The 23,800-nt window shown below is 52.3% G+C and overlaps 3 protein-coding genes and 1 non-coding gene across 13 annotated transcripts; 2 read left to right on the top strand and 2 right to left on the bottom strand.

The window, feature by feature from the left end:
• The first annotated feature begins 225 nt into the window (after nt 1–225).
• On the top strand, nt 226–18,571 carry FERMT3 (FERM domain containing kindlin 3). Its single transcript, XM_010994740.3, has 15 exons — nt 226–386; nt 981–1,153; nt 4,012–4,245; nt 4,463–4,582; nt 4,683–4,851; nt 5,094–5,196; nt 15,271–15,378; nt 15,542–15,676; nt 15,757–15,806; nt 15,912–16,036; nt 16,259–16,365; nt 16,482–16,715; nt 17,073–17,197; nt 17,748–17,889; nt 18,003–18,571. The coding sequence occupies exons 2-15, from the start codon at nt 994–996 to the stop codon at nt 18,180–18,182; spliced, it is 1,992 nt and encodes a 663-aa protein (XP_010993042.1). The 5' UTR covers nt 226–386; nt 981–993; the 3' UTR covers nt 18,183–18,571.
• On the bottom strand, nt 14,848–14,920 carry TRNAV-AAC (transfer RNA valine (anticodon AAC)). The gene has a single exon. It is a non-coding gene; the product is annotated as a tRNA-Val (tRNA).
• On the bottom strand, nt 18,500–20,933 carry TRPT1 (tRNA phosphotransferase 1). 6 transcript variants are annotated; one of them, XM_064492203.1, is made up of 8 exons: nt 20,910–20,933; nt 20,476–20,556; nt 20,172–20,253; nt 19,495–19,664; nt 19,231–19,405; nt 18,967–19,023; nt 18,781–18,891; nt 18,500–18,649 (listed from the first exon to the last, which is right to left on the bottom strand). In XM_064492203.1, the coding sequence occupies exons 2-8, from the start codon at nt 20,545–20,547 to the stop codon at nt 18,558–18,560; spliced, it is 759 nt and encodes a 252-aa protein (XP_064348273.1). In that variant the 5' UTR covers nt 20,548–20,556; nt 20,910–20,933; the 3' UTR covers nt 18,500–18,557. The 6 variants fall into 6 exon arrangements, 3 of the variants coding, with proteins under 3 accessions (XP_064348273.1, XP_010993041.1, XP_031304400.1); XM_010994739.3 differs by lacking the exon at nt 20,910–20,933 and adding an exon at nt 20,733–20,901; XM_031448540.2 differs by lacking the exon at nt 20,910–20,933 and adding an exon at nt 20,733–20,901 and having other exon boundaries at nt 18,781–18,843.
• On the top strand, nt 20,907–23,787 carry NUDT22 (nudix hydrolase 22). 5 transcript variants are annotated; one of them, XM_031448535.2, is made up of 6 exons: nt 20,907–21,044; nt 21,395–21,892; nt 22,231–22,329; nt 22,999–23,096; nt 23,221–23,314; nt 23,621–23,787. In XM_031448535.2, the coding sequence occupies exons 2-6, from the start codon at nt 21,413–21,415 to the stop codon at nt 23,720–23,722; spliced, it is 873 nt and encodes a 290-aa protein (XP_031304395.2). In that variant the 5' UTR covers nt 20,907–21,044; nt 21,395–21,412; the 3' UTR covers nt 23,723–23,787. The 5 variants fall into 5 exon arrangements, with proteins under 5 accessions (XP_031304395.2, XP_031304394.2, XP_010993043.3 ...); XM_031448534.2 differs by lacking the exon at nt 20,907–21,044 and adding an exon at nt 21,050–21,087; XM_010994741.3 differs by lacking the exon at nt 20,907–21,044 and adding an exon at nt 21,059–21,104.
• Nucleotides 23,788–23,800: the final 13 nt, after the last annotated feature.

The following is a 23,800-nucleotide window of genomic DNA, read 5'->3' as shown; positions in this document are numbered from 1 at the left end:
TGGTTTCCTATAAGGGAACACGAATTGGTGGCTAGTTTGAATCGGGCTTCCCTCTAAAGGGGGGACACATTTTGTGGTCTTGGGTCCACAAGACCCACTTACCTCTGTGCTCACTGGGAGCAGAGGCAGGGCCCCACTGGAACCCTCGCTGCTGCTACCCTGCCGCCCTACCAGAAGTTGCTTCCTGCACCCAGCTCCAGCCCGCCCTGGGGAGGGGCTGAGCCCGCCCTGCTCGTGATAAGGCCTAAGGGCTGCCCTCTGAAGGAAGCTCCAAAGAGAAAGCAAAGGGGAAGGAAGCACGCAGCGGTCTGCAGGTGTGCAGGCCGAGGCCAGGAGTGGCTGACACCCCGATCCCCCACCTGCAGCCCCAACCCCTCGCAGGCCAGGTAAGCAGGCCAGCAGCTGGAGGCCCAAGGGCCCCTCTCTTCCTTGCCCTCCTGCAGGCCCCCTGCCCAGCATGCCTCTCTCCGTGCAGCAGCCTGGACTGTCCACTGCCCTGGGGAGACTTTGGCCAGTTTGGGATGATGGAGCTGAGCTTTGGGCCTGATTGGAACTACTCTCTGACCTGGGTTCACCGCCATTTCCAGGGTGGGCAGCTGCCAGTGTGGGCTTGGGGTGGGCTGTGGGGTGGGCTGTGGGCTGGGCCAGTAGACGGAGGTCGTGCCCAGCTCTGGGATCAAGCTGTGTGATCTTGAGTGAGCCCCTTCTTACTCTTACCGGGCCTCCATCTTCCCCTCTGTGAGAAGGGAGCCGGCTGGGCAACATGGCCTCCAAGGGTCCCTTCAACTCAACCATCCATGATGGCGACAGGGTCTGAGGTTTGCCTGGAAAAATTCAGCTCCCCATGTCTTGCCGCTGACATGGCATCCTGGCCTGCGGGCTTGCTCTCTGCCCTTCTGCCTCTCCCAGGCACCCGAGGCAGCCTACCAGGCCCCAGCCTGCCCTCCTAACCACCCTGCCTCTTGCTACCCTCTCCGCAGAGCTGCCGCAGCCATGGCAGGGATGAAGACAGCCATGGGGGACTACATTGACTCGTCCTGGGAGCTGCGGGTCTTTGTAGGAGAGGAGGACCCCGAGGCCGAGTCGGTCACCCTCCGGGTCACAGGGGAGTCGCACATCGGTGGGGTGCTCCTGAAGATCGTGGAGGAGATCAGTGAGTGCCTGCTGCCCCTGCTGCCCACCGGGTCTCTTGGCACTTCCGGGCCAGCCCTGCTGCTCCGCGCTCGATAACCGAGTCACAGTGACTCAGGCACCAGCTTAATCATTTGGTTCCAAAAAAGACATTTCCCCAGCTTAACTTCCCCTCCCTCCCACTGTCTTCCCTCCCTTCCTCCCACACCAGCTGGTTCTGCTAAGACCCCAAGGAGCAGACCCAACCACTGTCCCCCGTTCACCCACTTCTGGGGCAGGAGAGACCTTGCCTTCGATGAGGCAGAGGTCCCACTCTAGAGGTCTGAGGGGGGACCAGAGGGGTCTCCTGGAGACTTGGGGGCCTGTTCCCACACTCTCTCCCGGGGCGGAAGCCCTCAGCAGGCTGGTGACAGGCCCAGCCCGAGTGGGAAGGCCCTGCCCCCACAGGAAGTTACAGCAGAGCTGCCTGTGGTATCAGCCCTGGAGGGGAGCGGGGCCAGTGACATGGGGGCTTCTCATCACCTCTCCCTGCTGGGGGTGGGGGCTGCCCCTTCCTGGGAGGGCAGCAGGCCCGCTCAGATAGCCAGAGGCGGATGTCAGGCCATGATAGTCCCAGACAGCCGGGTCCTGGGTCCTGTGGGTGGGGATGGGAGGGCTTCTTCCGACCCAGCCAACCCACCACGTGCAGCCCAGGAGGGAGGTCAGTAGGTGTACGGACAGGAGGGGGCCCCAGGGCAGCCCGGCCACAAGGCTGAAGTGGTGAAGGGAGCTTCCAGAAGGCAAGGCCCAAGGAGGCTGTGAAAGCAGAAGTAGGGAGAGAGGGTCCTTCAGGGGACTGGGCAGCAGACCGAGACTCAGGCAGGCCTGGGCCAAGCAGGGCAGAGAGGGTAAAGACCAAGTGCCCCAAGAGAAGACCCGGTTGGGCCCAGGGCTTGGCCCACGGCAAAGCAAGAGGCCTGAACAAGGAGCCAGTAGGACCCCACTCCTCCACTTGCTGCTGGGCCCCTAGGGTTCAGTCCCTCCAGCTCCTGTCCCCTGCCCCGGGGACACTGTCCCCACTCCTCCGACTCTCACTTACTCCGTAGTACATCAGATGTCTACTGATGCTCAGCCAGGCTGGCCCATGCCAGCCCCTGGCCTAAAGAGCAGCCAGGCAGGTGAGACCCACCCTTCAGCAGCTGGCATAGGGCCGAGTGTTGTCTTGGGGGTGGGTGTGTGTGCCAGGAGCAGCCAGCATGGGGACCTGGAGCCAGAAGATGGGCCTCACAGTCCAAGACAGGGGACTTCCCAAGAGAGGCCACTTAATATGCATCCTGGGAGGGGTCTGCAGCAGGGAGGAGCAAGGTGGGATGTTGGGGCACAGGAGCGTTGTGAATTTGTCAGTGTTTTCTGAGAAGAAACAAGGCTGGGGTGACAGCCATAAGGCATTGCGGACTCCATCCTGGAGGTGGAGAGAAGTGGCTGGAGGGTTTCCAGTGAGATACCCAAGGCAGGTCCCTCGGGTTGGGGTGGGCTGGAGGATGAACAGGAGGTGGCTTTTGGAGGTGGGATTGGCATGGATTAAATGCAGTGCCTAAAAGCAAAAGGGACGATGCTGGGCCTTGCAGGAGAGCTGTTGTCACGCAGTCCCCAGAGGTTGTGAGGAGAGGGGGTGCTTCTGTCCAGTGTCAGGCAGAGCGAGGTAAAAAGGAGCACCTTGGGAGCTGGGACTGTGAGTCATTGCATTTATAGTCCCAGAGCTGGGCACATGAGCTGGTGAACAAAGATTTCTGGAATGATCAAAGCCAATGGACGTGCCTCTTAACCAGTGGCTTGGGGATTTTGGGCTGGGGCTCACAGCAGGAAGATGAAACTGTAGACTAGGTGAGACCCCCCCCCCCCAGGAAGAGGCCGTGGCCAAGGAGGGAGAAGAGGCTCCTCCAACTGAACCAAATGGGGAAGGATGGAGCAGAGGGGCCAATGAGACAAAACAAGGACAAAGGATTGGGAGGAGAAGGAAGGTGGGTGCCAGAAAGCCAAGAACAGAGTGAGGGTGCAGCAGGGAGGCTCAGACAGACCCTCTCTCCATTCAGCTGCACTGCTGACATCAGGGCAGGAGGAGGAGGGAGGGCCGCGGGAGGGAGTGGAGCTGTGGTGGGACCCCTCCCCAGGAAGGGCTTTGACACTAGAGGGCTCTGCCTATCCTGTGTCTTTATGCTCACCTGGCACCAGTTCAGGCTTGTGGCTGGGGGTTGCGGGGGGTGGAGGACGGAGAGGAGAGCGCATATCCTTATCCTCCATCCGTAACCGCAGGACTGTGAGGTGTTCACATTTCTAACTGAATGTTTTCATGCGGCCCCATGTCTATGTCACAGACGCCAGGCACTTACCATGGGGCAGGCACTGATCAGTGTCCATTGCTACCTACATCTCAGAAACTGGGAAACAGGCTCAGAGAGGTTCAGGCCCTGGCCGAGGTCACGGAGCTAGTAAGCATTATATATTTATGGACTGCCTGCTGTCTCCCAAGCTCCCAGGAATGCCAGAGAGAGGCCATGAAGCCAGGAATTGTGGGAGGTGCTGTACAGCGGAGCCCCATGGGCTGGAGTGTGTGGAGTGGGGGCCCTAAGACTGGGGCGTCCGGACTCTGAGGTGGGGGGTCCCCCAGGATGTTACTCCCTTCAGTAGTAGTGACTGAGCCCAGGTGGACAAGCAGGGTTAGCCAGCAAAAACGGTTCTGCAATGACCTCAATCCTAGACCCCAAGCTGACCCAGCCTGGCCCTGCCTTTGGCCTGGGTAGGGGAGGGGCAGTCAGCACCTCTGAATCCCAGGCTTGTGCTCAGTGCTGGGGGCCAGGGCCTCCGAGGCTGATGTGCACCCCCCTGCCTGTGACCCCTCAGAGCGCAAGCAGGACTGGTCAGATCACGCCATCTGGTGGGAACAGAAGAGACAATGGCTGCTGCAGACCCACTGGACGCTGGACAAATACGGGATCCTGGCCGATGCCCGCCTCTTCTTCGGGCCTCAGCACCGGCCAGTCATCCTGAGGCTGCCCAATCGCCGGGCCCTGCGCCTCAAAGCCAGCTTCTCCCAACCCCTCTTCCAGGCCGTGGCTGCCATCTGCCGGCTCCTCAGTGAGTCCCCCGCTGGTTCCCACTCTGCCCCCTGCAAGGGTCCTGCCAGGGTGAGGTCCCCTCCCTTTACAGGCCCAGCTATTGTCACCTTGTCCTTGCTGAACTGCTCCCCATCCTGCCTACAGGGCGGGGAACTGCCCCAAACTGCCGGTGAGTGGGGTGGGAGGAGGTCCTAGGGCAGGACCCTAGGCCTGGCTGAGGCCCCAGCTCTCCCCAGGTATCCGGCACCCAGAGGAGATGTCTCTGCTCCGGGCTCCCGAGAAGAAGGAGAAGAAGAAGAAGGAAAAGGAGCCGGAGGAGGAGGTGTATGATTTGACCAAGGTCGTCCTGGCCGGGGGTGAGCACAGACTGGGCGGCCCAGGGTTGAGGCACAGGGGCAGGCTCAGGAGGCCTGGGGCTGGGGGCCGGGCCTGTTTGACCCCGGACCCGCACTCCAGGCATAGCACCTGCGTTGTTCCGGGGGATGCCAGCCCACTTCTCAGACAGTGCCCAGACTGAGGCCTGCTACCACATGCTGAGCCGGCCACAGCCACCGCCGGACCCCCTCCTGCTCCAGCGCCTGCCCCGGCCCAGCTCCCTCTTGGACAAGACCCATCGCCACAGCAGGTGCCCCACGTGCTGGGTCTGCACCCAGGCCACATCCCCTTGGGTCTGGGGTCTGGGGTCTGGGCTCCCAGAGCCCACACCATCCCCTGAGTCCTGCTCGCCCCAGATCCACTCCTGTCCCCAGGCCACTCCCATAAGCCTGTACTTGCCCCCAGCCCCCTGCCCAGCCCCCACCCTGTCCCACCGCACCTGGCTCTGCCCTGGCTCCGCCCTGACCCCGCCCCTGCCTCCCTGCGGCCCAGGTGGCTGGACTCATCGAGGTGCCTCATGCAGCAGGGCATCAAGGCTGGGGATACGCTCTGGCTGCGCTTCAAGTACTACAGCTTCTTTGACCTGGATCCCAAGGTGGGCTGGGTTGCAGAGAAGGGGTCTGGGTCAGTGGGACATGGGTGTCTGGGCTCTGGGAATGGTAGCCACTCACAGGGTCCCGTCCATCTGTCCATGTGTCCACCCACACCCGTTTACTAACTCCACCAACACCTGATGCCAACGCCTGTTTCTTAAGGGCTGTCAGGGAGGTAATGACCACAGCTCAGTGTAGACAGTGGCAGGTACCCCTGGGAAGTCTGCTCAGGCACCTGGCTCAGGGAAGGCTTCCTGGAGGGGTGGCCCTGGGACCTGCAGAAACTAGGGGCAGGTGAGGGACGAGGCTTTGCTTGCAGGCAGCAGTGTGCCTCTCTCCCTCCCTGCCTATCATCCCCACCCAGCAACCAATAGGCTCCATGCATCCGTCTCAAAAACCTCCAGGCGCTCCCTCCACCTGTGGCCCCGCTTCTCTGCGCCACTTCGCTGCAAAATGTCTAAACTCTGGAATCCAGTGTCCTTACTCCCCGGAAGCCTTCTGTGTGGGTGCCCCTCGACTCCCTCCCTCTCCTCAGCCAAATCTATCCCTGCGTCTTCCATCCCCACCCTGCCGAGGGGATGGTGCCCTCCATGCTACCTGTTCCCTGCTCAATTCCCCTCCACATCTGTCTTACTTGGCCACTTGGGGTCGCCATGCACTTGGGGGTCTGTAGCTGCTCCGCCTGGGCTCCTTGGCTCTTCTGTGTCCAAGGCCTCTGGGTGTTGTGAGCCCCAGGGCTCCATTTACAGCCCCCTTCTCTCCTTCCTTTCTCCCAGGAGTCTCTTCTCATGGATTTAAATATCTTGGTGCTCTTTATAGCTCTCAGATTTATCACCTCTGGCCCAGACATCTCTCCCCTGAGCTCTAGACTCCTGTGTCCACCTGGCCGTCTCTGCTCTGGTACCTAACAGGCACCCCAGGCTCCTTCCTGAAACAGAGCTCTTGATTCGGGTCTGCCCAGCACATCCTCCCACTATGGACTCATTGTAAAAGCCTCGCTCTCACCTCATTCTGGAGCCTTCCCTTTTGCTCTCACCTCACCCCTTATTGTGCCCTGTTGTGTCTTCCTTGAACTAAAATCCTGAACCATTTGCTCCCTTCTGTCTCTTCACCCGTCCAGCGGCTGCCTCTCTCTTGTGGGTTACTGCAGCCCCTCCTAATGGACCCCTCTCCTCTCTTGGCCTCCCCAACCTCCACGCAGCATCTGGAATGAACACTTGCAAGTGGTGCATCAGGTCCTGTCATTCCTGCTTAAATGGCTCCAGTGGCTGCCTATGGCCCAGCAGCCATGCCAGTGCCTGCAGGACCAGGCCCATCTGGCCCTGGAACGGCCCCGCCCCGCCTACTCCCTCCCACCCACCCCGCCCCCTTTCTGCTGCCCCCACATCCCTGTCCCTTCCTCCTGCAGACTGTTGTTCCTTTCTCCCATCTTCCCTGCCTTCTTTTGGATTGAGGAGTTTGCATGAGTCTGTTTGTCTCCTTTATATTAGCGTATTAGCTATGCTGATTTTTAAAACTTTTGGTAGTTGCTTTAGGTGTTATAGGACACATAAACTATTGCCACCCAGTAATCCACTGCTTCACTGCAGTGTAAGAAGCTTACAACAGGAGAGATGCTCCGCTTCACCTCCTGGCCTCACACACTCTGCTTCTACTGACGTCACAGCCCACAGTACACTGTCGTTCTTGTTGCTGTTATTACTATGATGATGGCTGTGTTGAGCAATGATTCATCACCATAAAATTTGCCCATTTAAAGCATACAGCTCAATGGCTTTTAGTGTTTTCACAGAGTTGTGCAACCATCACCACAATCAGTTTTAGAACACTTTCAGCATCCTCAGAAGAAATCTCACACCCATTAACAGTCACTCCCCATTTATGCCTCAGCCCCTGGCATTGATTAATCTCCTTTCTGTCTCTATAGATTTATCTATTCTGGACATTTCTTTTGGTTTTTATTTTTATTTTTTATTGAAGTATAGTTGATGTACAGTGTTTCAGGTGCATAGCAAAGTGATTTCGTTATACATGTATATATATGTATTTTTTTTCAGATTCTTGTCCATTATAGGTTATTACGATACTGAATACAGTTCCCTGTGCTAGACAGTAGGTCCTTGTTGTTTGGACATTTCATGTATATGGAATATGGAATCATACACTACGTGGCCTTTTGTGGCTGGCTTCTTTCACTTAGCATAATGTTTTTTTTTTTTAATAAAGGTACTGGGGATTGAACCTAGGAGCATTTGATCTACCACTGAGCTATACCCACCGCCCCTGAACATTTTCAATGTTCATCCATGTGTCAGTGTTTCGTTCCTTCTTATTGCAAAATAATATTTCATTGTATGTATATGCCATATTTTATTTATCCATTCATTAATAGACATTTGTTATCCCCCCCTACTTGTTGGCTGTTATGAATAATGCTGCCACGAATATCCACGTACAAGTTTTTGAGTGAACAAATATTTTCACTTTTCCTGGGTGTAAACCGAGAAGTAGAATTGTTGAGTCATCATCATGATCATTTTCACTTTAACTAGTCCATTATTTTTTTATGAAACTTTTGTTTTGCGATAACCGATAACCATGGGTTCCCAGACAGTCCTCAGAACTAATACACGGAGATCCCAGACACCCGGGGGACTCCTTACCCAGCTTCCCCAATCAGTAGCACAACCAGGACCTTGATGTGACGCAGCCAGGATACAGAACAGTTCTCATAGCCAATTGTCCTAAAAATACATCTTAAACGTATGAAAAAAGTCTTTTCTACCCGCCCACAAGCTCACCATTCCCTGTGCTCTTTAAAAAAAAAATTTTTTTTTCTTGATGGAGGCACTGGGGATTGAACCCAAGACCTCTTGCATGTTAAGCATGTGCTCTGCCCCTTAGCTCTACCCTCGCCCTTCTGTGCTCTTTATTCTCAAAATACAGAGCTGGATTTCCAGCGGGAATCACTTTCTGTCTGCCTGAAGGACTTCCTTTAATATTTCTTGTAGAGTTGATCTCGACAAGAATGGTGATGAATTCTTTCAGGCTTTGTATGTATATCCGTATAAGCCATTATTTTGCCTTTGTTTTTTTCATTGAATATTTTTTCAAAAAAATTTCTATGCTTTTGATTTTTAAATTTTTATTTATTATTTATTTGTCATCCATTTTAAAATGTGTTTTCTTTTTTTTAAAGAATTTTTTGGTAGGGGTAGGTAATTAGGTTTGTTTATTTTTAGAGGAGGTACTGGGGATTGAACCCAGGACCTCATTCTACCTCTTGAGCTATGCTCTTCCCCCTCTTTGCCTTTGATTTTGAAAGATATTTTTACTCGGTGCAGAGTTCCTGGTTGATGGTTCTTTTTCCTTACAGTGCCTTGATGCTGATGCCTCCTGGTCTCGAGGCTCACACTGCTTCCAGCAGCCGACCTGCTGTCTCTGTGCTCATCTGTATGTGACATGTCTTTTTTTTCTGACTGCTTTTATGGCTTTCTCTTTATCACTGGTTTTGAACAACTTGATGACCATGTGCCTCAGTTTGCTTCAGGTTTCTCATGCTTGGAGTTCATTGAGCCTCTTGAATCTGAGTTAATAGTTTTCATCAAATTTGGAAAATTTTTGGCCTTTATTTTTTCAGATATTTTTTCTGCACCTCCTCGTCCCTTACGGGATTCCAGTTACATGAGTATTAGGCTTCTTAAAATTACCCACAGCTAATGGATGCTCTGTTCAGTTTTTTTTTTTTTTTCCTCATCTTATTTTTCTGTGTTTCATTTTGGATAGTTCTATTGCTTTATTTTCAAGTTTACTAATCTTTTCTTCTCCCATGTCTAATCTGCCATCAATCCCCTGCCTAGAAGTTCAGTTGTGACCTTTTTAATATTTTCCATCTCTCCTTAACAGGCCCATGCTTTCCTCTACCTTCTTGAACATACAGGATATATTTTAAATACTTTTTTTTAGTGTTTTTGTCCATTAATTCTACTATCTGTGTCATTTCTGGATCTATTTCTATTGACTATTTATCTGTTCATTATGGGTTGTATTTTTCTGCTTATTTTCATGCCTTGTGGTAATTTTTTATTTGATACCAGACACCATACTATAAACTTTATGTTCTTGGGTGCTTGATTTTTTTTTGGTAGTCCCTTAAATCTTTTTAAACCTTGTTTACAGATGAAATTAAGACAATTGGAAACACTTTGATCCTTCTCAAACTTGCTTTGAACATTAATTAATAATTGTAATTTATAATAATTCAATAATAATGAATTAGACCGGACAAAAGCATCTTTTAGTCTAGGGCTAATTTACTTCATTACTGAGACAATAGCCTCCTGAGTCTTCTGACATGACATATTGTGAGGTTTCTCTAACCTATGTTTGGGAATGTGAAATATTCCCACCCAACGTGAGCTCTGATTAATGTTCTACCAGCTCCTCTGCAGTGTTTTCTTCCACCAGCCTTGAGTAGTTTCCTTACACACATAGGCTGATCAGTACTCAGCTAAAGACCTAAGAGGAGCCCTCTGTGATCTCCATCCAGAGCTCTCTCTCTGTGCAGCTCTCTCCTCTCCAGCACTCTGTCATGTGAACTCTAGCTGCCTTGGACTCCCCAGATTCTCAACTGCATCTTCTTACCTGCTGGGCTCTGTTTGAGGTCCTCCTCCCTACTACGGGGAGCACACTCACTCCAGAAAGTAAGCTAGGCAATCTCAGGATGCACTTCTTTATTTCTCTTCTTTCTCTCTCTGTGGTCTGTTGTCCAATATCTTTTTTTCTTTTTTATGGAGGTACTGGGGATTGAACCCAGAACCTCACGTATGCTAAGCATGTGCTCTACCACTGAGCTATATGTACCCGACTGTTGTGCAATATCTAAAAACTGTTTGGTCGTTGTTGTTTTCCTTGTTTTATAAATTTTATTTTATTTATGTATTTTTTAATTGATGTCTAGTTGATTTACAATTAGTTTCTGGTGTATAGCTTAGTGATTCAGTTACATACTTATCTATACATATTCTTTTTCATTAAAGTTTAGTCCAAGATATTGAATATAGTTCCTTGTGCTATACAATAGGACCTTGTTGTTTATTTTATATGTAGTAGTTTGTATTAAATTTTATTTTATTTTATTTTAAACATTTTTATTGCGTTATAGTCATTTTACAATGTTGTGTCTAAATTTTATTTTTAATCAAAGTAATATATGATGGCTTAAAGAGTTGAATGGTCCCAATAGAATAAAAACAACAACAAAAAGCAGTTCCCTTCTCACCTCTCCTTATCCTGGATTTCTCATCCCTAGAGACGGTAGATTTTAACTCTGTAGCTTTTTATTCTAGTGTTTATATCTGTATGACAAGCTTATATATGTCTCTTCCTTGATATTTCCATTTCACACATTACACATTCACTTTGTATGAAGATGAAGATTTAGCTGTCTTATGTGCTCCCTCCCTCCCCCACAACACACACATCTCTTTGCATCTTTCCAGTTGAGTTGTATTATGGCTTTTGGTTAAAACAACATGATTGTGGCTATAAATAGTAACACATAACTAGCATTCTTAGCTAAGCCACAGAATAACTATACTTCCTTCTTGGTCAAATTTTTCTTGGAGTTCATCATTGTTATATTTTTTAAAGTTTATTTTCTGGTAATTGTCTGTGTATAATTAGAAAAGAGACCCCAAAGGCTAGCTGGACATTCTCTGAATCTGTGGCTTGCCATGGGGAGTCTTCATGGTGATGAGGTGGGATGTTCCATAACCAAGCCCCTCCAGCATTGCAACCCAACCACAATACTCCTTTCAAAATAGTTGATTACTTTAGGATATCAGTCAGTGTTATTTTCTGGCCAGAACCATGGAATGGTGGCAGTCTAGACCCAGCACTTGGCCATTGTCCTTGAACTTCCCTTCACTATTTCCTAGGAACTCCTATATTAGACTTTTGGTTCCTAGCTCTCTTGTGTTCCTTTTTCTTGACTGACTCCCTCATCTTGATGGAGTATATATTTCAACAGCTTCCCCTAAAATGGTAAAATAGTAATAGCTTCCCCTAAATGATTTGAAATCCTGCATGTTTGGAAAGGTGGCTATTCCCCTCACTTGTGTGATAGGAATAGAATTCTAGGTTTGAAACAGTTTCCTGCCAAATTTTGAAGCCACCTTCTCATTGTCCTTCAGTTTCCAGTGTTGCTGCTGAGGAGTCTGATGCCATTTTTATTTTCAGTTCTTCCATGTGTGGCTCTTTTAGTTTTTCTTGGAGGGGAGGGGAGGCACTATAGGTTTTTAAGAATCTTCTTCTTACCTCTTGATGTTTTAAAAGCTCTCAATAGTATGTCCTGGCATGAGTCTTTCTTCAGTGATGGGCCTGCATACTTTCCAAGCCCTTTCAAATAAAAAACCTGGGTCCTCCAGTTCTGGAAATATGTTCTATACAATGTCTTTAATAATTCCCTCCCCTCCATTTTTCTTTTCTTTTCTTTTTTTTCCTGGAACTTAGTAGATATTAGACCTTCTGGGTTAATTTTTTAAATTAGATATTGCCGGGTAGGGGGTATAGCTCAGTAGTAGAGAGTGCTTGGCATGCACAAGGTCCTGGGTTCAATCTCCAGTGCCTCCATTAAGGGGAAAAAGTAAAAATAAAAAATAAATTAAATTTAAAAAATAAAATAAAACAATTGTAAATATACATATTTTAAAAATTAGACATTTATCTTTTCTTCCTTTTTTTATGCTTGTCTTTTTGTTCTACTTTCTGGAGAGTTCCTTAAATTACCTTTCAAATGATCTATTGAATTTTCAATTTCTGCAACTGACTTTTTAAATTCTAAGAGGCTTTATTTTCTGAGTTTTCCTTTTTAGTGCGTGTGTGTGCGTGTAACATACATTTAGAAATATTCACAAATATAACCAACACATCAAGCAAAAGAACTTCAGGAGCTTTCAGAATCCTCCCTCATACCCAGGCAATATCTCCCACAGGGGGAACCACTAATGTTCCTTCTAATGCCATAGATTAGTTTTGCCTGTATTTTAAATCTATGATATCACACGGTCTATACTCTTTTGTGTCTGGCTTCTATCACTCAGCATTATGCTTGTATGATTCATCCATGTTGCATATAGAGGTAGCATATTCTTTCTTATTGGTGTGTAATATTCCATGACATCAACATACCACAATTAATTTTCCATTCTACTGTTGATGGGCATTGTGCAATTTCCATATTGGCCTGTTATGAATACAAATGCTATGAACATTCCAGTATACGCCTTTTAGTGAAGATATGCACACATTTCTGTAGGGTGTATACCCAGAGGTGGAACTGCTGGGTAACAGGGCAGGCATTGGTTTAGTTGTAGCAGATAATTGTCAAACAGTTTCCAAAGTGGCAGTCCCAATTTACAGCCCCATCAGTAGTGTATGAGAGTTTCAGTTGTTCTGTAACTTCACCAGCATGTGGTATTCCCTGTATTTTCCATTGTAGCCATTCTGGTAGGTGTGTAATGGTATCTCATATGGTATTTTGTTTGTTTTTTCAAGCAGCTTTACTGAGCTATAACTACATACCATAAAAATCACCCACTGTAGGCATTCAGCTTATTTTTAGTAAGTTTATACAGTTGTGCAACCATCACCACAACCCAGTTTTAGAACATTTCCATCACCCTAGGAAGTTCTCTAGTGCCCATTTGCAGTCATTTCTCCTCCCACACCCAACCCCAGACAATCACTGATGTGCTTTTTATGTGGCTCTAATTTACATTTCTCTGATGACTAGCCATGTTGAGAAATTTTTCATATGGCTATTAGTCATTTGGGTATCCTCTTTTGTGAAGTTTCTGTTCAACTGTTTTGCCAATTTTTATACTGAGTTGCTTGTCTTTTTCATATTGTTCCTTAGTAGTTCTTTATATATTCTGCACATGAGTACTTTGTCAGATAAATATATCATGAATATTTTCCCCGCTCTGTGCTTTGCCTTTTCATTCTCTTAATAGTTTATGTTGGATAAGCAGAAGTTCCTAATGTTAATACAATCTGTAGTTCTATTTTTCTCTAAAGGCTTTATTGTTTTAACTTTCATATTTAGATCTGCAATCCATCTGGAATTGATATTTGTATGTGGCATAAAGTAGGGGTAAAAATACATCTTTTTACCATATGGGTATCCAACTGACCCAGTTCCATTTATTGAAAAGAGCATCCTTTCCCCAGTGATGGCAAGATCACCTTTGTCCTAAGTCAGGTGAACATGTGTAGGTCTCTCTCCAACTGTTTCTTTGATTCCATCGATCAATTTGTCTCTCTTTGTCAGTGCCATGCTGTCTTAATTCCTTTAACTTTATAATTACGTTCCTTTAAAAAACAACATTGTGTTCTTGTTTTATGAATGTGGTAGTTTGTCTCTGTAAGGATTTTGACCAGTGTTTGAAGTTTTTCCTGCTCCCTACTTTATTTCCTCCCAGCTCTTTCCCCCCCATTTGACTTGGTCTCTGTAGTTCATGCTAGCTAGCAGCTTTCTTTCAATGTGGGTAATCCCTGCCTGTCCTTTCATATTTAGAAGTAAGGCTCTACGAAGCCAATTGGAAACTCTGAGTGGATGAAGAGGGCTTGGCATTTTGGGGGCCTCCTGGGGGGGATGGGGCAGGGATACTACTCTTTGTGGGGGTTTTCTGTTTGGCTTCTCAGCAGTGAAATCTCTGATCTCCTGACTGGGTATAGAAGGCTTGCTATCAATGTCTTTGGTGACAAGTAGGGAAGGGCTGGGGGTGTCTCACCTTTCAAAACACCAACTTTTTCTTAATTCCTTTGTTTTCAGGACAGTGAACCCCAACCCAGCTGCACCTAGAGTACCAAATGCAGGGGTACCTCTGGCTCAGCATCTCCAGAGAGCAAACCTCTGGCTTCTACCAGGTGCCAGCTGGTTGCCACTTAGGTGCAGGGAGTGGGAAAAAACTGCTCCATTTAGAGACTTTCTCTGGTCCTCATTTCAGCCCACCCTCACCTCTCAGCCAGAGGATCCCAGACTGGAGACTGTCCGCTTTGTGAACTGGATCTTTTGCTCAGATCTTAGTTCTTTTTGCTGTTTGTTCTCTGATATTTTCAAAACTCTTTAGTGCCTTCACCATAGAACAAGACAGGGAAAAGGGCGTGAGATCCTAGCTCTTCCTCCCTGCAACTCAGTTCCCATCCATGTTTTCACTACCCATCTTCCAAAATTTTGTTGGCGTCTCTCACCTGCTGTAGTCCTCTCTCTCTTGTCCTTTTCGGTTTACCCTTTTTATGCTGTCAGTTCTGGTGGGTTTCAGAAGGAGTGTGGGCCTGATCTTCTGTGGGTAACTGGGATCCCCTTTTGAGCTCCTTGTTCCTTCTCTCTGGAATAGTCTTCCTATCACTCTTCCCTTCAGTGGCCTGTTGTCATCCCTCAGGTCTCAGTACAAGCATGTCTCCTCCTCAGGGAAGCCTTCCCTGAAAGCTTCCTCATATAGTGTAGCACCCCTGCACCCCAGTTCCATTCTCTCTCATCACGATCAAACTTGTGGGGTTCTTACCTGAGGGCATGAGTGAGCCACCCTTTGGAATCTATTTCCTTTTTTTGTCGGGGGAGGTAGTTAGGTTTATTTATCTATTTTTAATGGAGGTACTGGGGATTGAACCCAGGACCTCATGCATGTTAAGCACTCACTCTACCACTGAGCTATACCCTCCCCCACTGGAATCTATTTCCTCTATAGCTTTGATTGCACTCTTGAATCACTTCACTTATTTATTGATTGGTTTACTCAGCCCCCCTTGTCCCTTCAGCAGCATGCAGGGCACACAGTAGACAGAGTAAGTATCTGTACAAAAAGTTTTAGAGGGACGAAGCTGCCACCTACCTGGGCAGATGGGGCCGGCAGCTAGGAGGCTGGGATTGGGGTCTGCTGCCTGTGTGGGGCCACTCAGTGAGCTGGCACAGAGGGCAGAGCTGAGGGCTGAAGCGCGCAGGAGCTGGGTGCACAGGGTGCTCAGGGCAGTTGGCACCCAACCAACTCAGCCTCCTCCTCCCACCACTCCAGATAGACCCAGTGCGGCTGACCCAGCTGTACGAGCAGGCTCGGTGGGACCTGCTGCTGGAGGAGATTGACTGCACGGAGGAGGAGATGATGGTGTTTGCAGCCCTGCAGGTGCCAGGCAGGCCTGGGGGCCCGGGGCAGCTGGGTGCAGGCCAGGCCCAGGGCAGGGAGGGTCTTCCAGGGGAGGGGACCCATCTCCAGAAAGCCCAGCTGAGGGCACTGTTGGGCTGATGGGTGGCCTACTAAGCCCTTCCTGGCCGTGTGCCCCTCCCAGTACCACATCAACAAGCTGTCCCAGAGCGGGGAGGTAGACGAGCCAGCCAGCACAGACCCAGGGCTGGACGACCTAGATGCAGCCCTGAGCAACCTGGAGGTGAAGCTGGAGGGCTCGGCGCCCACAGATGTGCTGGTGAGGAGGGGCTCTGGTCAGAAGTTGGGGTCAGGGTCAACTGCAGGGACCAGGTTCCCCCTGACTCCTCTCCTCCCCAGGACAGCCTCACCACCATCCCAGAACTCAAGGACCATCTCCGGATCTTCCGGTGAGTTTGGGCTGAGAGTTGGCAGCCCTGCTAAAGGGACCCAGTGTGGAGAGAGTCCAGGAGGAAGGGAGACAGCCTGTCCTGAACCTCCTGCCCTACCCTCAGGCCCCGGAAGCTGACCCTGAAGGGGTACCGCCAGCACTGGGTGGTGTTCAAGGAGACCACACTGTCCTACTACAAGAGCCAGGATGAGTCCCCAGGGGACCCCATTCAGCAACTCAACCTCAAGGGTGAGTGAGGGCGGCCTGGCCAAGAGAGGGGCAAGGGCAGGGGCTGGCTGGGGCCTACAGGACCACCTGTGGGCTGGTCAGGTGAATGCTGTCACTTGTTTCCTCCTGGGTGCCTGGGAGGATGCCCTCTGTCCTGAGGCTGCTGTGCGTGGCTGCCATTCACCTGGGGATCTCTCATCAGGGCTCCCTTCCTTGGCCTCCTAGTCTTCCTTCTCCCTCCAGGATGTGAGGTGGTCCCCGATGTCAACGTCTCAGGCCAGAAGTTCTGCATCAAACTCCTGGTGCCCTCCCCTGAGGGCATGAGTGAGATCTACCTGCGGTGCCAGGATGTGCGTGAGGGCCGGGCTGAGGCTGGAGTGGGAACGGGGCCAGGGCTGGGCCGGGGCCAGGGCTGGGCCAGAGCCTGGCTGGCCTCTCACCCTGCTCCTCATCCTTCCCACCCCAGGAGCAGCAGTATGCCCGCTGGATGGCCGGCTGCCGACTGGCCTCCAAGGGCCGCACCATGGCAGACAGCAGCTACTCCAGCGAGGTGCAGGCCATTCTGGCCTTCCTTAGCCTGCAGCGGACAGGCGGCGGGGGCTCGAGCAACCACCCCCAGGGCCCTGATGCCGCCACTGAAGGCCTCAACCCCTATGGCCTTGTCGCCCCCCGCTTCCAGCGGAAGTTCAAGGCCAAGCAGGTGCCAGAGGGAGTGGGTGATGGGAATGACCACAGGGTTTACCTGGCCACCCTTGGCCCCTGGATCTCCACAGAGCCCTTCTCTAGAAATGCAAGGGCTCACTGGTTCCTTCTCCCATCCATGTCCCTGAGACTGAGCGTGCTGGTCCCCATCCTCTGGGATGGGTCATGGTCCAGCTGCCCATGTCCACCTCAGGACAGGGCTCAGCTCACATTTGCTGAATGGTGAGAGCGTGCCCTCAGGTGGCCCCACCCTGACACCGCCCCTGCCCTAGGCTCCGTACACCCTGTCTCCCTGATGTGGACAGGCAGGGGGTCTCAGGGACTTTGGCAGCCCCTCACCAGCGTGGTCCCGCAGCTCACCCCACGGATCCTGGAAGCCCACCAGAACGTGGCCCAACTCTCGCTGTCAGAGGCCCAGCTGCGCTTCATCCAGGCCTGGCAGTCCCTGCCCGACTTTGGCATCTCTTATGTCGTGGTCAGGTACAAGCCCCACCCCAGCCCGCTCTGCCCTCCCCTGCCACCTGGGAGGTGTCACCCTGAGGCCTTCCTTCCTGTCCTCTGTTGGAAGACCTTACTGAGGACACTCTGTGTGCAGCCCCCTCCATCCTGTACCTGCACAGCAAACAAGAGAGATCAGGCCAGGAGAACAGGAGACCCAGCACCCATCCCAGACCCTCTTTGGATCTTGGGTAGCTGGTCTGAGGGACAGGGCCATGGGTGGCTGCTATGACAGGGACTGCCCCCTTTGATGGCCTGTTTTCCAAGCCTGCAAAGATAGGAGCAAATAGACGATGCTGATATCAAAAAAAGTCACTATTTAAAAGGCATGGACTATTTGCCTGTCGCTGCTAAATGCTATCACAGTGATTATTTCAATGAACTCCCATTTTCCAGATGAGGAACTTGAGGCCCAGAGAACTTAAATGACTTACTTGCAAGCTTGCTCCTGCGCTGCACCAGGCTGTCTGGGCAGGATCTGGGGCCATGCAGGGTGGGGCCCTGCCTCACACTCTCTCCCTTTGGGCACCAGGTTCAAGGGCAGCAGGAAAGATGAGATCCTGGGCATTGCCAACAACCGACTGATCCGCATTGACTTGGCCGTGGGCGATGTGGTCAAGACCTGGCGCTTCAGCAACATGCGCCAGTGGAATGTCAACTGGGACATCCGGCAGGTGGGCCCGGAGTGAGGGCGGAGGGAGGGACAGGGGGCTGGCCAAACCCAGCCAGGGCAGGGGCTGCTGCCTTAGCCCACCCCCCACCAGCCCTCTGACTGACCACCCTGCAGGTGGCCATCGAGTTTGACGAGCACATCAACGTGGCTTTCAGCTGCGTGTCTGCCAGCTGCCGCATTGTGCATGAGTACATTGGGGGCTACATTTTCTTGTCAACGCGGGAGCGGGCCCGCGGAGAGGAGCTGGACGAGGACCTCTTCCTGCAGCTCACAGGAGGCCACGAGGCCTTCTGAGGCCTGTCTTATTGCCCCCACCCTGCTCACCACCTGCCACGACCGCTCCTAAACCTACACCCACTAGGACTCAGTGCCCCCACCCTCTCCAGATATGCACTGAGCTGGCACATTCACCCACTGTCACTGGCTTTGTGCAGACCAAGGACCTGGCCGGGCCAGATTCTGCCCTCCCCAGGCTAGGAAAGGTGGGCCCTGAGCTTGTCCAGCACCCGCCCTTCCCTTGTCTGAAAGGCCAAGACCAACACCCTTGACCTAGCTGTACTTCCTGAGCACACAAGGAAGACCAGTTGCAGCTACAGGATGATGACTCATGGTTTAAGATTAGAGTTTCTTTCTTGTTACATTTTTTTATTTTTAAAAAAAATAAATATTTTATTGTTGGGTCACCCTTCTTCCTCTGGAACTGTGCTTGGGGCCACTCTGACATTCTGTCTCTTCATTACCAGCCAAGGAGAGGGGCTTTCCTGAGATACAGATAAGAGCTGGTTAGAAGAAGGGAGACCTAAGTCAGCCTGGGGCTGGGAAGTGGGGAAGATGTGAGGCAGAGAGCACAGACTTCAGGCACAAAGAAGAGGGGTGGGGTGGTGCTTCTTACGGGTAGGGCGTAGCTGCAGGGCCTCCTTGAAGTACTTGGGAAGCAGGATGCCATCAGTATTTCCTGGAGTCAGAATCACCCCATTGGCAGAGCGGAAAAAGGGGATTCCATCTTCAGACAGAGACAGAGACGTGACTTATGACCTCTCTGAAGGTCTGGGGCGGTCCCTACTGTATCCAGACTTACCTGCCAGGGCCAGGGGCCCATTGATGAACACAGCCACTTCACAGTTTGGCCGCATGCCTATGGAGACAATGGAGCTGGGGCCTGGGGCGTGTGGGTTGCGGTTATCAAACTTAGGCAGGCTGGGGTCCCTGGCTCAGTGCAGGGAAGAGGAGGTGCTCCTGCATACAGGGTCTGTAGTGGCCCTAGACAAGGGAGGTGATGACACTTGGAGGGGGATCTGGGAGGACAGATTGGGTGGGAGTAGTTGGTGGGGTGGGCACTGACCACTGATGACACCAGGGTCCCCAGGCAGTCCCGGGGCCAGGTGTATGTGTGCCCTTCCCCGGCAGGACAGGCCCTTGATCAGGATGGATGGCCAGTGCCGCCAGAATGTGCCATGGACGAGCATCAAGGGCAGGGCCTGTGGGGTCTCCAGGGGCATCAGCTCCAACTCAGGTACCTGGGATGGGTGGGGGAATTGGCAGCAGTGAGAACCCCTCACCAGCAGAGATCCTGCCTGGTTCTCCCACTTGTCCCCTTAGCCCCCACCTGCAGGGAGTGGCCCTGATTGGCCCGGATGAGAAGGCCAATGCCGGGGTCCCCTGGCTGCAGGGCGAACCGCTGCTTCCCATTGGTGTCCACCACGCGCTGTACATCTTCAGCTGAGAAGCTGCAGAACTGGGGCAGCTGCAGGAGGGCACCCAGGGGCACAAAGCCATCTGCAGGTGGGCAGGGTGGTCAGGAGCCGAACTTGCTCTGGCCTGGGCCAGAATTAACAGTGGGAGCCACAGGCAACAAGAATAGAGCCTATGTGACCTTTAGAAAATCTCCCCTTTCTGGGCCTCAATTTTCTCAACTGGCATGGGAATAGGATCTGTCTCGAGGGTCACCAAGATAAAGCACAGTGCCCGGCCCAGAGTGGACACTCAGTAAACATCAGTTGCCCCAACAGACCCCAGTGCCCACTCTTGGGATAAGTGTTCATTGGGCCACTGAGCGGGAGGTATCATCAAGCTCGGCCCAGATAGAGGCTCCTCTCCCAGTCTGCACTGGATGTGATACTGGGCTATGGGTCTAGGTCTTCCCTGTACATGGAAGGGATGTGCCTTGGGTGCCATCCCCATAGGGCCATGGTGGGAGCTACAGGGGAAGGCAGTCACAGATAGGCTCACACTCTCCCTGGGTTCCAATCACTCCTAGGCCCAGCCTTCACGATGCTCACTTACCAGCTCCCATGGGAAGCCCCAGTTTCAAGGCCCCGTGGCGCAGGGTGTAGGACAGAGCCTTGGATAATTGTACATCTCGGTCCTGAAAGAGCCCAGAGGTGGCCCCTAGTCCCCATGGTGATCCTGCCCTACTTCTCACCCTGAACTCTGAGTGACCCCCTGCAGATGGAGACCAGAGGGAGAGGAGGCCCTGTGCTCCAGGGAATAGTACGACCCATCAGGCCCCACTCCCATCCCAGGGCTCAGAGTTCCCCTCTCCAATCCTCCTACCACGGGAGCTGGAGTGAGGGTGGGAAAAGCACACCTGTTCACGGGGTTTGTGAGCCCTTCTCCTGGGCCCTGCTGCTTCCTGCCTCCTTCCTCCAGAGGAGTTCATGGCCAAGACCTGTGGGGAGCAGTGACATGTGAGGACTGTTAAGGACATTCCCATACCCCCACTCTGCCCAGAAAGTCACAAAGCCTCCGAATGTGACAGCTGGATATTCAGGTCAATAAATTCACTTCCCACCCACAACTCCCTGGTGCGGAGAGGTAAACTGAGGCCCAGCAGGCAAGACTTGCCCAAGATCACACTGTGTCAGCCACGGGGCCGAAGGCCCAGGGAAGCCGAGCCCCCGAGCTCCAGGCTCCGGAAGGCAGGCCCAGGGAGGCGGAATCAGCGTCCCGGCTAACGAGGCGGAAGCGTCAAGGCTGGCCAAAGTAGTTAGAGACGGAAGGAGGAGGGAAGAGCAGGACTACCAACGCCGGGTGCGGACGGCTGACACCCTCCGCCGGGCCGGAGCGCCGGAACCGGCCAATGAAAAGCCGAGGAAGAAGGGGGCGGGCACTTCCGCTGCGGGGGAAAGGGGAGGAGCCTGAGGAGAGAGTGGGCGGGTAAGTGCCGGCTGGAAGCTGGAGCTTCCGGACTCCGGGAGGGGTACGGGGCCGTCGGAGGTTGGAGGAGGTTCCCATGGTTTTAGGAGGCATGGACTTTAGAGGGTGGCTGGATTCAGGACCTCTGGGTGGTAGGGATGCCCGTGAATCAGTCTCAGGGATGTCTGGCAGCAGGAGCCTCGGAGCTCTTGCTGGGATGATAAGACCCTTTACTGCCCCGGGAGCGGTCAGTGGGGTACAGAAGGGCTGGGGGTACCCTCAGGAGGTCTCAGGCAGAGGGGGCCAGCTGCTGTGCCCAAGGGTGGCTGTAGGTCCCCTCGGGTGACAGGCCTGGCTGTGTCCTTCCCCAGAACTGTCCTGTACAGACCATGGACCCTGAGGTGTCCCTGCTGCTGCAGTGCCCTCCCCGGGGGCTGCCTAAGGAGCAGGTACGGGCTGAGCTGGGCCCAGCCTACGACCGTCGCCCATTGCCAGGAGGAGACAAGGCCATCACTGCTGTCTGGGAGAGCCGGCTTCAGGCCCAGCCCTGGCTCTTTGACGCCCCGAAGTTCCGCCTGCACTCCGCCACACTGGTGCCCACTGGCTCATCAGGGCCACAGCTGCTCCTGCGCCTGGGCCTTACTTCTTATCGAGACTTCCTGGGCACCAACTGGGCCAGTTCAGCTGCCTGGCTGCGACAGCAGGGGGCCACCGATTGGGGGGATAAGCAAGCCTACCTAGCGGACCCCCTAGGGGTAGGCGCCGCACTGGTCACCGCTGACGACTTCCTTGTCTTCCTGCGCCGCTCTGGGCAGGTGGCTGAGGCACCTGGGCTGGTGGATGTTCCTGGTGGGCATCCTGAGCCTCAGGTGAGATGCCAGGTTTGGCACAAAGGTACAAAAGCCCAGACAGCTCGGCTTGGTTTTCCTCATCCATTAAAGGAGGAGTTGGCTTGGTTCTTCTCCAAAAATCTCTGCTCAGGGCAGCCTCCCCACTGAATGCTGCCCCAGACCTGTGGGAAGCTAGGGAATTGGGGAAGGCAGGGTAGAGGACTTAGCTGGATCTCTGGTTGTCTGGAAAAGGAAGGCGTGGGTCAGGGGATCACCAAGACTCTTACTCTGTGCCCAACCAGGCCCTCAGGGCCAGTGAATATGGGGGATAGGAGGGCTGGAAGAGGAGAGCAGGGGCTGAGCCTGACCTCTCACAGGCCCTGTGCCCAGGTGACAGCCCCCTGCACAAGGACCTCCCTGGGGAGCTGGTGGTGCATGAGCTCTTTTCCAGTGTCCTCCAGGAGATCTGTGATGAGGTGAGTGAGGGGCGACCCTGACAGGGTGGTAGACGAGGGAGGGCATAGAACATGCCAGAATTCCACAGATCTGGGCTGGCGGAAGGATCTGCAGGCATCTGGCTTTGAGCAAAGAGCTTGGCTTTGCAGCTCAGCACACTTGAAGTGGGTCTGTAGCCCTCATTTCTTTTGTTTGTTTGCTTTTGGGGGGGGAGGTAATTAGGTTTATTTACTTATTTTATTATTATTATTGTTATTATTATTATTTTATTTGATGGAGGTACTGGGGATTGAACCCATGACCTTGTGCATGCTAGGCACGTGCTCTACCACTGAGCTATACCCTCCCCGCTCTTGCCCTCATTTCTGTGTGCCTCAAGGTCTCCCTCTTTACAATGTGAGCAATAATAGATGTCTTGCCTACTACCCCCAGGTTTGTTGAAAAGAGGAATAAATGAGAGTCCGGGTTACTAAATCCACTTCCCTTGGGTGACCTTGGCGAATTGTTCAATGTCTCAGGGGTTTTGGTTTTCCCATGTAAAATGAACATGCCTGAGATCTGACATTCTGTGATTCTGGGCACTTGAACTACAAACTGTAAGATGCTGTACAGGGGTAACATGCTGTTCTTCATTGAGAGGGGAAGAGATGTAGGCAGTGGGCATTGACAGGTGGTACCCCTGGCTCCAGGTGAACCTGCCACTGCTCACCCTGAGCCAGCCACTGTTATTGGGCATTGCCAGCAATGAGACTAGTGCCGGCCGTGCCAGTGCCGAGTTCTACGTCCAGTGAGTGAGCTCTGGGGAACATTGTCCTGGGTCCTGGGGTAGGTGGGTGGTTGAGGGGCTAGGGCCCCACAGGGGCTCTCTAGGGGCTAGGCATTCACCAGGCCACTCTCATGTCCTTGTCCAGGTGCAGCCTGACTTCTGAGCAGGTGAGGAAGCACTACATGAATGGGGGACCTGAGGCCCACGAATCCACAGGAATCATCTTTGTAGAGACACAGGTTTGAGGTGGCAAAGTGTGTCTCATTTGGTTAAGGAGCCTTGTGGAGGCCTGGTGATGCATGTCTGTCTTCCTGGGCTGGGTCAGAGGGGGTCCCAAATCTCTTAGGGCTTTCCTCCAGAGTCACAAGGCTTCATTGAGGATGCCCTCAGCTCAAGGGGGAGGGCCAGGGACCTTTTCAGCCCCCTTAACATGTCTCCCCAGAGGGCTCTGAGGCCCGGGAACTGTGGAACACTTGTGAACTCAAGAACAGCCACCTCAAGAAACCTGAGGTCGTAATGTTGTGGATCTCACTGTCTCCCCACAGAGTATGCCCAGGTTGCAGGAGATGGAAATGTGGACTGAGCTCTGTCCCTCGGCCAAAGGCGCCATCTTCCTCTACAACCGGGTCCAGGGAGGTTCCACCTGAGTCGCCCTAGATTCCCCAGCCCTATCACCACAGCTCGGAAGACAATAAAGGACTTTATTCTTGGATTCCGTTGGCATC

Source organism: Camelus dromedarius, chromosome 12 (assembly GCF_036321535.1).
Source record: "Camelus dromedarius isolate mCamDro1 chromosome 12, mCamDro1.pat, whole genome shotgun sequence".
Lineage (NCBI taxonomy): Eukaryota > Metazoa > Chordata > Mammalia > Artiodactyla > Camelidae > Camelus > Camelus dromedarius.
The sequence above is the reverse complement of the archived record's forward strand: the minus strand, read 5'-3'. Positions and strand labels throughout refer to the sequence as shown.